General features: G+C 42.2%; 1 protein-coding gene across 5 annotated transcripts in view; it reads right to left on the bottom strand.

Moving 5' to 3' along the window:
• Window positions 1-404: 404 nt before the first annotated feature.
• Window positions 405-13,977, bottom strand: part of LOC137339377 (fap1 adhesin-like) — a 59,186-nt gene continuing 45,613 nt past the window's right edge. For all 5 annotated transcript variants that reach the window (XM_068001891.1, XM_068001894.1, XM_068001892.1 and 2 more), the window contains 3 exons: window positions 13,518-13,643; window positions 10,612-10,881; window positions 405-978 (listed from right to left, as the gene is read on the bottom strand). In XM_068001891.1, coding sequence (XP_067857992.1) covers window positions 784-978; window positions 10,612-10,881; window positions 13,518-13,643 — 591 coding nt within the window. In that variant the 3' untranslated portion in view covers window positions 405-783. The remainder of the gene's footprint in view (window positions 979-10,611; window positions 10,882-13,517; window positions 13,644-13,977) is intronic.

Genomic DNA, 13,977 nt, shown 5'->3' on the forward strand with positions numbered 1-13,977 from the left:
TGAAAGGAATGGATAGGGTAGATAGAGATAAACTTTTTCCACTGGTGGAGGAGTTTAGGACAAGGGGACATGACCTTAAAAGTCAGAGCCAGACCATTCAGGACAGAAGTTACAAAACACTTCTTCACACAAAGGGTGGAACTCTCTCCCACAAAAAGCAGTAGATGCTAGCTCAATTAATAATTTTTAGATCTGAGATTGATAGATTTTGCTAGCCAAGGGTATTAAGGGATATGGAGCCAAGGTGGGTAAATGGAGTTAGGATACTGATCAGCCATGATCTCACTGAATGGCAGAACAGGCTCGAGGGGCTGAATGGCCTACTCATGTTCCTATGTTCATTATTGTCCTTGAACTGATCAAGTACTCAAAAGTTTAAGAGTCAAATCACACACACCAACAAATGCATTTAACCAGTCACATTTATTTTTACCATACCCAAGAATCACTTATAAAGGCAGTTTCCCATTTCTGTACAGATTTAGTCATCAATAATCTTACAAAAATGTCAAAGGAAGATAAAGCAAAGTCTAGAACAGCAGATTTGTCATAAATTTATTCTGCTTGCTCCCCAGCCTACAAGTTCAGACACCCAAACTCTTATTTACAGATAAGTATTTCTTAAGCTTCAAGCCATACATCTTCCCAGCTCATGTCTGCTGCAAATCTTTTCCACAAAACCCAATCAAGAAGTTTAAAAAGATCAATCTCTGATCAAATGAAAGTTATAACCAACTCTTGCTAGATTAAGGGCAAAAGAGAGACAGTCTCATAAAATTCAGCTTATAAATAGGTCACTTCAGCATCTCCCACAGGCACATTATAATGTCTGTCATCTTCAGTTACTAGAGTAACCGTTGGCCAGTCCTCCTTATGATCATCAGGATAGAAGGTGACAAATTCATCAGTTCCAAATTTGTATAGCCTGAAAACTCTGATAGTCAACTGTAAGGAGTATCCCAGAAGAAACATTTCAACCTAAAAAAAAAGCCAGAGTGTACGTTACCTTGATAACTGTTGCTGTGCACGGCATTTATTGTCTTTGTCGAATGCTGCAGAGGCAATAACTATATATCACACACCATCAATCAATAGCTTAGTTCACAAGGCCCAATCTGATTAAAGTAGCTACTATATGTAACCTAGCCATTTCTCCAGGTTACCTATATCTACGATTCATGTGGGTGGCCCCTGTTCACCTAGAAAGTAAAATGTAGGCTCTGAACAAGTATTTACAGGTCAACTTAATGTATGGCCTATATTCTTCCTTCTGTGGACATTAGAGTTGTGGGACTGAAGTAACAGAAGTAAATTTGGAGAATTGCAAAATCACTGCAAAATTTGGAGGGGCAGTCAAGTTTAAATCCCTGCAGTCAAACCTACTAATGATACATTAACATGTCACGCATAGGAAATCTCCCAGATAAGCAGCCTAGCTCAGAGCAGAGCTATGGTCATGGGGAAGGAGAGAAATACAATAAATTAACTTTACCAGAAGGTACTTTATTGCACTGAAGAACAAACTGCAGGAACTAACAATTGAGGATAGCTCCGCACAGTCAGGAGAAATAAAATTACAAAAAGGTGGAATTTTGTGAATGTTCCTTCCTTCTCCCACCAAGCAAAAGAAAGAGTAACAGGAGGTGCTCTCTACTGTAGGGGGGGGGGGGGAAAGAGGAGAAAGAGCTGAAGATAAGAAAAAAAGGTATGGGGTGGTGGGGGAGGGAACCCAAAAATACAACTCTTATACTTTTTCCTTTCAAGGCGTCAGGCTTGGCTCTGTGGTTACATTCTTGGCTTGGAATAAGAAGGTTGTGAAGTCCAAAGACTTGAGCACATAATCTAGGCTGACACTCCAGTGCAGTATTGAGGGAGTACTGCACTGTCAGAGATACCATCTTTCATATGAGATGTAAAACTAAGGTCCCATCTGTGCTCTCAGGTGGGTGCAAATGATCTCATGACACATTGTCTTTTTTTTGAAGACCAGAGGGAGCTCTCCTGGTCCCTCAAGCAACATCACTAAACAGTTTACACGGTTGTATTGTAGGAAAACATGGCAATTTGCACACAGCAAAGTCCCACAAACAGCTGTGACATCAATTCAAATGTACTTCATTGGCCGTGAAGTGCTTTGGGACATCGTGAAGTCACGAAAAGCACCATGTAAATGCAAGTTGTTCTTTCTTTCTCAACTAAATCATACAGCAACATTGGCAAAAGGATGCAAGTGTTACCGCCCTAAACAAGCATTCACTCCCTTCACCACTGGCGCACCATGGCTGCAGTGTGTACCATCCACAGGATGCAATGCAGCAACTCGCCAAGGCTTCTTCGACAGCACCTCCTAAACACACAACCTCCACCACCTAGAAGGACAAGAGCAGCAGGCACATGGGAACAACACTACCTACACGTTCCCCTCCAAGTCACACACCATCCCGACTTGGAAATATATCGCTGTTCCTTCATAGTCACTGGGTCAAAATCCTGGAACTCCCTACTGTGGGAGAACCTTCACCATACAGACTGCAGCGGTTCAAGAAGACGGCTCACCACCACCTTCTCAAGGACAATTAGGGATGGGCAATAAATGCGGGCTATGCCAGCGACGCCCACATCCCATGAACGAATTTTTTAAAAAAGGTCCTCTGTTGTCAAAGGATACTAGTGGCAGAGAAAAGGAAAGAAACTTAGAATACTAAAAAAAAAGAATTTCCACAAGGTTCTCCCAATCTCCCGCTGTAACTTTGATGGAAGTTGTGGAGAAATGGTATGAATGACCATTTTTAAATATCGTTTTAGGGGTTCCACCAATCTCCCACCAGAGTGTGTCCATGGAAATTCCTGGCACATGTATTTATAGTACAAGGTCCATGATTGCTACAATGGAAGCCAATTCGATTCCTCTCCCCACCACAAAATAAAATATTTATATTCAGTGAGACGTGAAGAGAGATTAACAATTTACAAGAAACAATCTGCAGAGCAATTAGGGCTCAGATAATGTTAAACCACCTTGTGACATAGCTTTTCAGGCTCATGGGTTATACAATGCTAAGATCAGGTTCTTATTTTTAAAATTTCTACTTGCTTTTCTGGACTAGTGATTTCAATTGGTTGAACCTTTAAGCACCCAGTTACAAATTAAGAGGTCTGCCATAGATACCTTTGGGTTCAATGGTGTCAGTCATTCCCCTAAGTGGATCCAATGTTCCTTACATGCCATAGTCTCTCACACTGCCCATTATCTACTTACATGACAGCATTAACCCAGGGGATATAACAACGTACCCCCCCTTGACCTATAAATTCAATACCATAAATTCACACTTGCCCCCACGTGCTTATCCAATCTTTTGATAGGCAGAACTGATAAATGATCTGGGAAGCGATCATATATTTTGCAGAATACACGTGACTGAACCAAAGTAGCAATTCCAGACCTTAAAAGCATCTCATAACACAAATTAACAAAAAATATGCTACACTCTATCTAATAGAAGGGAGATTCACTTTTTGTTTTGTTTCTTTTCGGGTCAACTTCTAGCTGGGTAAGCTGACATGCGATATCTTAATTCCCTTCTTGCAGCCTTATGATAGACCTGACTGACCCTAAACATGAGTTTTTCCCTATCCTTTTCATTAATTCTGATCCCAAGAAGAATCTAACTAGACTACTCAGGCAACTACCCCCTGCTATCATCAAATGAAATCAAGTCATCTCAACCAGAATACATGTGCACAAACAAATCTCCAAAATAACTTTCATTCTCTGAAGCGTGTTGGTTTAAGACATCCTGAGATCAGATTTTCAACTTACCACCCGGGAATAAAATTGTGTGTTGCAGATCAGATACCCATTATAGAAACCACTCGCTTTTCATTTCCATTGACATCAGCGGAAATAAAAAGTGGCCATTTTCTGTAACGGGCGGCTGATCCACAACTAGTTTTACATCCCGAGTGAAAAGCTGAAAATCTAGCTCCAAATCTCAACTGGCCCTGGAAGGAACGCAGCGCAGATTCACCAGAATGTTACCAGGGCTCCATGAGTTAAATTATGAGGAGACATTACATAAACTAGGCTTGTATTCCTTAGAATATAGAAGTTTAAGGGGTGATTTGATTGAGGTTTTTAGGATTTTGAAAGGAATTGATTAAGGTAGATAGAGAGAAACTTTTTCCACTGGTGGTGGTGGGGGGGGGGGGGGGGAGTGTAGGACGAGGGGACAGAACCCTAAAGTCAGAGCCAGGGCTATTCAGGACAAAAAAGTTAGGAAATGCTTCTTCATGCAAAGAGTGGCACTCTCTCCCACAAAAAGCAGTGGATGCTAACTCAATTAATAATTTTAAATCTGAGTTCAATAGATTTTTGCTAGCCAAAAGGTATTAAGGGCGGATCAGTCATTATCTAATTGAATGGCAGAACAGGGTCAGGGCTGAATGGTCTACTCCTGTTCCTATGTTTAATTTAATCTGCGGCCCAGGTTTTCCTGGAACGGTGAGATGGGTGACCTAAATCACAAATTCTGCTGTTCAGCGCGCTGATCTCATCATTGCCAACTTACTCCATATTATTCGGCATTTCTAATTCGAATACGTCGCAGTGGGCATAGCAGCAAGTCTGAAACGGCACACAGCAGGCAGATAGCGACCAGCGTTCCCCATTACGAGCATTCTGGTGTTGGGGTAGTTCCTATTATAGATTGAGAGTCTCCACTGTATTATTAAATGAAGCAGTCATTGTGGGGGCCAAAAAATGCAACTGTTTGATTAGTTTGGATTTGACATGTCCCAACGCAAAAGGTAGGGCCAACATCTAATGGACTCGGTTATTTGTCAAGTTACCGTAATTTCTTTGGATGAAGGCATTTTGGAAGGAATGCTACCTGATTCTTTCCAAAAAAGCGCTTGTTCAGATTAATCAGGATAAAGAAGTGTTTGCCTCACCAGCAAATCCAGCATCTGAACAGTGTGTTAGATCAGCAGCCAAAGAGGTTTATTACCATGAACCAGTCCCTCTGCATAATCGGGATCGCATTTCAACTTAATGCAATACAAACAAGTCCATGGAGAGCCTTAAACTGTTCAATAACCTTGAAACACATTAAAAAGTGTGTCCAAACTGATTTAAATTTAGTTTTGACTCGGGATCACTCCTACTTTAAAGTGAAGCTTTGCGTGCAAAAGTTAAGCAGCTTTGTAACAAACATACTGAGCCCATGAGCAGTATTAATTAACGGCTTAACTAGCAGTGGCGATCAAAGTAGAGCTCAATCAGCAAAATCACAACCACCATTGATTTTATTTGGTGGGGGAGTGGAACTGATTAGAATTTGCTGTTCACTATCTCGGCGAGGGAAACGGTGGAGTGCCACAAATGGCCCAGGAAATTTTGGCACGGTGTGAATAATTGCATAATTCACCTAATCCATAATTTCTGGGACTTTTATGGTGCAAGTCAAACCCCACACCACAGATGCGCCATTCTAATGGCGCAAGTATCTCCATGAAAATCTGGGCCTACATCTCTCAGGCCTGCAAATTTAACTCCCCCTGCCACCCACAAGAAACAAGTTTAACTCAATAGTAGCATTAACACATTACAACAAATTCTCCACACTGCAGCAGTCAGAAATCGCAACAACCCACCCAATGTCCTCTACTATTTACACCACCTTAAAATACCAAACAGTTGCAATTAGACAATTAAGCTTTTTTGCCATTATAAGATCATTGCATGACTTATAGTTTCCAAACCTGTGAATATAACTAATGTTCCACAACCTGTTTACTTCCCAGGCACCAAAGATGTGAATTTATGAACATTTATGCTCCAGATTGGCAGGACACGTGATGCAAATATATTTCAGTAAGGCAAAAAAAAGCACAAATGTCAATTTAAGAAACTTGTTGCAAATTACAATACTGCCATCTGGTGTTACTGACCAGTTATTTATGGGATAGTATGGTGAAAATAGAAGCAGTTGGTGTTTCACAAACCAGTTTTAGCACCGGTTTTGGGGAAGCAGCGCTAAACCAGACTGCCAGCGCTACACTCACCCATTTGCCTTTCCATTTAGCACTGCTCCCCATCAGGCATTGGGTAAAGGTGGAGCAGAAGAATCTGGTAACAGCCCACAAGATCTACTAAAAGAGATCTCTACTGCCACCAGAATAAAGTCAGCCAGTAGGTTTATATTACTAACTACAGCCGGTGGCAATAAAATCCACACATGTGCCACAGTTTAAGTGCAAAAGCATCTTTTCTCTCTCCCCTTCTAGCAATTTTCTGAGTCCTTTCTCTCCTTTCCCCTGCTGAGATGAAAAGTTTTTTGGGGGGCGGTAGAAGTATTGTTGTGTTAATCTTCTAGATACAAAAGTAAGTTTCTACTAATTGAGGTAGATTTTAACTAATTTGCACTCCCAAGAGTTCACATCAAGAATTCAGGTTAGCAAGCCTCAGAAGATTTTCCTTCCATTAAAATTGTGGATGGAAAAACTTGTAAGCCATGTCAGGCACCACAACCAAATTCCGAATGTGTGCTTGGCAAGAGGAGCGTAAAGTCATGAAATTCCTCCGCTATTGGGTCAACTTGGTTCAGTTAGTACTCTTGCCTCTGATTAGATGCCCACACCAAGGTTTGAATTCATTATCTTGGCAGATGTTGAGTGCAGAATGAAATGTTGCTCTGTTAGTGATGGCAATCTTCAGATTAGAAATTAAACAAAGGTGCTGTCTGCCCAATCAGCTGAAGCTCGAGGTTATAAATGAAAGTCAGTAAGGATGGGATTCTGGAACGATGGGATCAAATAGGCCAAAGGGTCATCTTCATCTGAACTTAGTGATAAAAGCTCCAGTTCAGCAGAAAGCTGTTATGGGCTGGGTATTTTAGTTTTTGGCCAAGTTTTGATTAATCTTTTAAGTGCAAGAATGGGGTCAATCAATACAACGAGCAAGGTTTGCATGAAATTAGAAACAAACAATTTAGGGCTGCCAACAATCCTGGATTGTCCAGGAGTCTCCTAGAAAGGAAGATGAATCTCCTGGGCACTGCCACTAGCAACCCGAAAGAAATGTATACCTTTGTGCCTGCGTACTTCCTCCCCCAGCAAGATTATTTATTTGCGTGATTTCCCTTTGTTTTTTGGGGAATGATTTCTGTAAAGTGCGGATGCTCGGAGTTCAGTTGTAAATCTGTTAAACGCTAGATTCTTGGTGCTTTTTGTTTGAATGTCAGCTGATGTTTTAAAACAAACCTTCCCGTTAACTCCCTCGGAACAGTATGAAAGTATTGATCATAATGTGAGTCCTGTATAATAAATTATAAACTGCTCTTCCTGTACCTGCTTTCACTTTTTTTGTGTAGTGTGTATTAAGGACCATACTTTGGATCTTTTCCCACCAGCTGTCAGATTCAGCTGAGGTATTAATACAGGAAAACTTCACCACCACCCCCCCCCCCCCCCGCCCCCAAGATCAGCCCTGGTTTTCTTTAAATCAGAGCACTTAGTAGCAAAAGATTGGCAGTTCTTATAGAATGAATGTCTGCAAGAGCAGAGATTGTCTCAATTTCCATCAGGATCCATGGAGAGGTGATGCTAGTCTCCTCGACCTGGCTGAGTTAAAATTCAGCTGGCATGGGTGAAAGTGCTGTTCTGACCCACTGAGCCAGCCTGTCACGCCTGTGTCTTGTCTATAAGAACTATCTGTGCATTAGATGGCTTTGCTCTGGTATTGGGAGTTAGGGGGGAAAAGAAATACATTGTGATTTCTAGCCATAGAAAGCCTTGTGACTGACCTGCTATGAATTGGAATTTAATCTTCCTATATTACAGCAGTGATAACACTTCTAAAGTACTTAATTGTCCGTAAAGCATTTTGGGGTGTCCCAAGGTCGCAAGTTCTTTCTTTCATTCAAAACAGCATAAAATTCACTAAGTACTCTTGCTGCAGTAGATACAACATTTGAAATATGGGCATATATTGGCCAAAACAATCAGCTCTGAGCAGAGTTTGCACAGCAAGCAGTTTCTAGCCCATAGGCCTACAAAGAGTGGTATCTAAATTTTCAGATTATACCAAATTAGGAGATATAGTTAATTCTTTAGAACTGCAAAGGGATATTGATAAGGTGGGGGAATGGGCTGAAAAGTGACAGATGAAATTCAATGTCAGTAAGTGTGAAGTGATGCTTTTTGGTAATAAAATTAACAGCAGTAATTATACTCTGAATGGAACTAGGCTTGGTGCTGTGGAAGAGCAGAGGGATTTGGGGGTACAGGTTCACAGAACAGTAAAGGTAGCACCTCCAGTTGATAAGGCTGTTGAGAGGGGTAGAAATTGGACTTAGTTTTAAGGGTGTAAAACAGGTGCAACAAGGGTCAATTTCAGGGTCTAAAGTCTTGTGCCCCAAGGATGCCAATATTGGTTCAGGCCATTTTTCCTGGGTCTCTGGTGGCCACATAAAACAGGTGTTATGCTCCTTACATTTTTTAAAATTCGTTCATGGGATGTGGGCGTCGCTGGCGAGGCCAGCATTTATTGCCCATCCCTAATTGCCCTTGATAAGGTGGTGGTGAGCCGCCTTCTTGAACCGCTGCAGTCCGTGTGGTGACGGTTCTCCCACAGGGCTGTTAGGAAGGGAGTTCCAGGATTTTGACCCAGCGACGATGAAGGAACGGCGATATATTTCCAAGTCGGGATGGTGTGTGACTTGGAGGGGAACGTGCAGGTGGTGTTGTTCCCATGTGCCTGCTGTTCTTGTCCTTCTAGGTGGTAGAGGTCACGGGTTTGGGAGGTGCTGTCGAAGAAGCCTTGGCGAGTTGCTGCAGTGTATCCTGTAGATGGTGCACACTGCAGCCACAGTGCGCCGGTGGTGAAGGGAGTGAATGTTTAGGGTGGTGGATGGGGTGCCTATCAAGCGGGCTACTTTATCTTGGATGGTGTCGAGCTTTTTGAGTGTTGTTGGAGCTGCACTCATCCAAGCAAGTGGAGAGTATTCCATCACACTCCTGACTTGTGCCTTGTAGATGGTGGAAAGGCTTTGGGGAGTCAGGAGGTGAGTCACTTGCCGCAGAATACCCAGCCTCTGACCTGCTCTCGTAGCCACAGTATTTATATAGCTGGTCCAGTTAAGTTTCTGGTCAATGGTGACCCCCAGGATGTTGATGGTGGGGGATTCGGTGATGGTAATGCTGTTGAATGTCAAGGGGAGGTGGTTAGACTCTCTCTTATTGGAGATGGTCATTGCCTGGCACTTATCTGGTGCGAATGTTACTTGCCACTTATGAGCCCAAGCCTGGATGTTGTCCAGGTCTTGCTGCATGCGGGCTCGGACTGCTTCATTATTTGAGGGGTTGCGAATGGACCTGAACACTGTGCAATCATCAGCGAACATCCCCATTTCTGACCTTATGATGGAGGGAAGGTCATTGATGAAGCAGCTGAAAATGGTTGGGCCTAGGACACTGCCCTGAGGAACTCCTGCAGCAATGCCCTGGGGCTGAGATGATTGGCCTCCAACAACCACTACCATCTTCTTTTGTGCTAGGTATGACTCCAGCCACTGGAGAGTTTTCCCCCTGATTCCCATTGACTTCAATTTTACTAGGGCTCCTTGGTGCCACACTCGGTCAAATGCTGCCTTGATGTCAAGGGCAGTCACTCTCACCTCACCTCTGGAATTCAGCTCTTTTGTCCATGTTTGTTTACACATGTAAATGAGGGGCCTGGAGCCTGTTTTAGGCCCCCCTTGCAGAAATTGGATTCAACAAAAAATAAAAATTTTCAGAACATGTTGCTGGTGGAGCCAAGTGGAGCAGGAGTGCTCCCCTGACTATCGTACTTGCGATCGGCCCCTCTCCAATCGTCGCTACACCACCCCCACCCCAGGATTTAGCTTAGGGCGGGACAAGCGACCCAACATTCAGCTGTTTAAAATGGGCGAACTGACTGAGGAGGCACGACAACCACCAGCAGCTCGCTCAAATAGTATAAATGTGTCCTGAGGCCCAATATCAGGCCAGCCTCGAGGTTCAGGTGCTAACAGTACATCACTGGTTAAATGCTCAAACCAACATGGTTGACTCTTAGCTGCCCTCAGAAGTGGCCTAGCAAGCCTTCTCAAAAGAACTAGTGATTGGCAATAAATGTCAGCCGTACCAGCGAGACCAACATCCCGGGAATGAATAAATAAACTCACTTCTGGGCAGAAACCCGAATCTAGGTTTATTCAAAAGGATCATCGTTTAGGTGACCTTATATTTCCATGTGGTTTTTTTTGCCTACTAACCAGATAACACCAAAATCAGATCTACTTTCATCCATTTAGTAGTTAAATGACCAATGCCACAGTGCAACATCTATATTCAGGTTAGCAAGGGAGCCATTTTACTTTCTGTATAGCCCATGAAAAATAAGGAGACACATGAATGACATGCAAAGAATAATACCCCTGTACTTTTCAGAATGAAGTGAGCTACATTGCATTCATGAAAACGAATACTAAAGCTGAGGAGTGAAATGGTAATTTTGGACTCGCGGTGAAGCACAGCTCTTAGTCTTTGGTAGTTTATTTCAAGATTTTTGATATTGCGATCGCTTACCTGATCCAGTCCACCAGTGCAGCCAATATGATTCAAATGATTTTTCATGAAATGATAAGGGTCAGTAGAAGTATCACGAGCAAACAGCAGCCAGCAGAAAAGAGGAACTTCCCTTTCTTGCACTTTGTCACCATCAAGTTCAATGGCCTTAGCCAACATGACAATTTTCATAGCTTCATACAACCTGTATTCTTCTGTGTCACTTCTGAACACCTCTTCACAGGCAGCCTGTCGCTCTTCCAAGGAATCCATTCCACATATGTGTGTCCACTGGGGGCAGGGGGAAATAAAATCAGAAAATGTATTGATCCTGCTAATACCAGGTATTTTGTAATTCTAGCTGTCGACAACATTTGGAAATTAATGCCAGGAATTACACATGCTTTGTTTAAATTTGCACAGCCTCAGCTCTATGAATATTTAAAAAAACATGCACTATTGTTGTGTTAAAAATAAAGTTCGTATGTCCTTTAGGTCCACTGCATTACACACTTTTCCCCAAAAAACAACATTCTGCACCCAAGTCTTGCCAATACCATAACTGACAATAAGAATTGCTTGAGCCCACAGACTGAAGTGATTCACCCTACAAATTTACTTGCGTAGAAATCACTGGACTCAGTTCCGCACCTCACGTAAGTATATCAGAAATTCTTGTGTTTTTTTTAAACTTCTGGAGGGAGAGAGAGCACAAAAGAAAAAGGGAAGAGAAAGGAGAGAGGAAACCAAAAAAGTGTGAAGCAGACGTACCACTTAATGGTACGGTATGTTGAAACACCATGGCAATGACATCTTAAAACTTTAACATACGCAATAAACTAGTCCAGAAATATCTTGTATAGTTACTGAAGCATATTGCTTACAAACATGCATGGACCTAGTAAACCATACCAAAAGCATTAATCGGGCAGAACACTATAGCACTCAGTTCATCAAGATTCCTTAAAAAGCCACACAGGAAACATTTTCAGCCACAAGAGTTCCTTGCCTTAATCTGCATAACAAGCCTAGAAAAATTGGTCACCACTGGCACCACCTCAGACATGACCTGGCCCGGCCTTTACCAAGGCCTTCTGCCCTTAGCGGTCTCAGCTACCACTTGCTCCCTGCCTTGGCTGCCACTTCTTGGTCTACAAGCATCAGCATGGGAGATGCATTAATGCACAAGAACACAAAAGATGTTCAAAGAACATATCCTGCCATAAAATAACGGCAATGAACATTATGACAAAGAATCACATTTTAGCTGTGTCATTTCATTAAGCAGACCCACCCTGAAGCCAGCCACTAGAGGTGTACAACAGCTGCCTGGGCCTTATTACTTCAATTATTCCCTTCCTCCCAATGGAAAATAGAGCAAGCAAACACATCCCACCATTCTGTGGCACAAAGTATTCTACCTACTACCTACAATGATTATTTTCACCTAAAGGTTTGGTGCACAATTTACATGCATTGCAAACGGAGAAGAATTGACTAGTTCCGGGGGACCGAAAATGTAGACAGAACCTTTTTTTCCTCCAAAGAGTTGTTGTTAATAGAAGGCAAATGAAATTCCAAGAAAGTTCATTTTTAAAAAAAGGAGCCAAGAGTTTGATGAGGGGAAAGACAAATAAGTTGGTGGCAAATGATTAAGAATTGCGTGAGTGACAAATTAGCATAGTGCATTAGTTTACTGGGTCCCAACATGCCAACCATTAATGTCTCATACCAACAGTCAGCACTCCAATGGCATTCCACATTTGCAGACTAATACCAGCATCAGGAACTGCAAGAAGCAGGTGAGCAATGGAGGCAAATAAGGTGCACAATACAAAGCAGCTCAGAAATAGACCCTTTTCTGGTCCTTACTCACTTCTATTATTCTCCAATTACTTAGATATGGCTCTCTCCCCACTTAGCTACTCCTGCATCTCAACAGCTCATCAGTATCCTTAAGAGGGCAAGGGGCATTTTGTGGACCTGGTTGTTTTTTTTTAAATTAATAATTTTGGGTGCTGAATCAGATCGGTTTAGATTTATTGTCAAGGTTGACATTAAGGGAGTTAGCAAGCTGTGGGCAAACACGGACTGAAAAAACGTTTTGCTCCAGAGCTTCAAGATTTTGCTCCAGCACATCGCGGGCTGCCCACATGACCAACATGCTTCTTGTGCAAATGCTTGAATGCTGATAATCTGTTCACACGGAGAGGTTGGGGGGGGAACATGGGTTCGGCACTGGTTCAGCCCAGCATCAGCCCAGCATTTGGAAGCAGACATGCAAGGAAATTCTCAGCTAATCTTTCCTTTGAATGAGAGAGAGTTCTGTACTGCCAGACTAAAGATTTTTTCATTTCTAGCAATTAAGATTGGTTGTTACCATAAGCTGTTGCCATTGTGGGATAATTATTCCTATATTAATAGCAGCATTATGCTATGTTCTACTCACTGAGGTAGAATTTCCATGGGTGTGAAATCCCAGGGCAGCCAGGGTAAGATGGGTATAGAGGGATATGGGCCAAGTGCAGGCAATTGGGACTAGCTTAGTGGTATAAACTGGGCGACATGGACATGTTGGGCCGAAGGGCCTGTTTCCATGTTGTAAACTTCTATGATTCTAATCTCCTGCCGAAGTGACAGCGGGAGATTGGCAAAGCTCCTGTGGAAATTCCAGAGGACTACGTTTGATATTCTGATGGCACAAAAATCAAGAGTCAATTGTAACTTATAGATATTTTAAATATTTAAAGTAGTTACAACTTGTGAATTGTCAGCTTTTTTGGAGGGGTTAGGCAGCGTTTGAGTGTTTTTGGGGGTTGGCATGTGTGAGTGTGGGATGGAGAGACGAAAATAAGAAAAAAGATGGACGGTTAAAATTTTAATAATGATGAACATATGTATTATACAAACCCCCAGCAAAAATGCACCTTTTGTTTCAGCACTGCCAAATATCCCTTCAGCGTTTTTACAGGATTTTCATTCCCAGAGTCTTGAACTCCAAAATGCCACTGCTTAATCCAGGTATTGTTTTCTGCAATCAGCTTTTCTGGAATCTAGAAAATAGATAAATATTGGATTACTACAGTATCTTGCAATTAAACAATGAGCAAGTCAGCCCACTATCAAATCCATTTTATAATGAATTACACACCCTAACAAGTAACTACAGCAATGAGAGGCCATCTAGTGGTATAAACTGGAAATTTACATTCATTCTTGCGGTGACATTCAAACAAATTCCCTCTCTTCCCCCTCCTCCTCCTCCCACATGCACATCAAGGTGAAGAAATGCCAGTACTGGCAATTGGAACATTTTCCACCTAGTTCTACTGGAAGCAATCATACACTAATCAAGCCTTTTGTACAATGAAGATCAAGCGAACATAG

The sequence above is a fragment of the Heptranchias perlo genome, chromosome 2 (assembly GCF_035084215.1).
Source record: "Heptranchias perlo isolate sHepPer1 chromosome 2, sHepPer1.hap1, whole genome shotgun sequence".
Lineage (NCBI taxonomy): Eukaryota > Metazoa > Chordata > Chondrichthyes > Hexanchiformes > Hexanchidae > Heptranchias > Heptranchias perlo.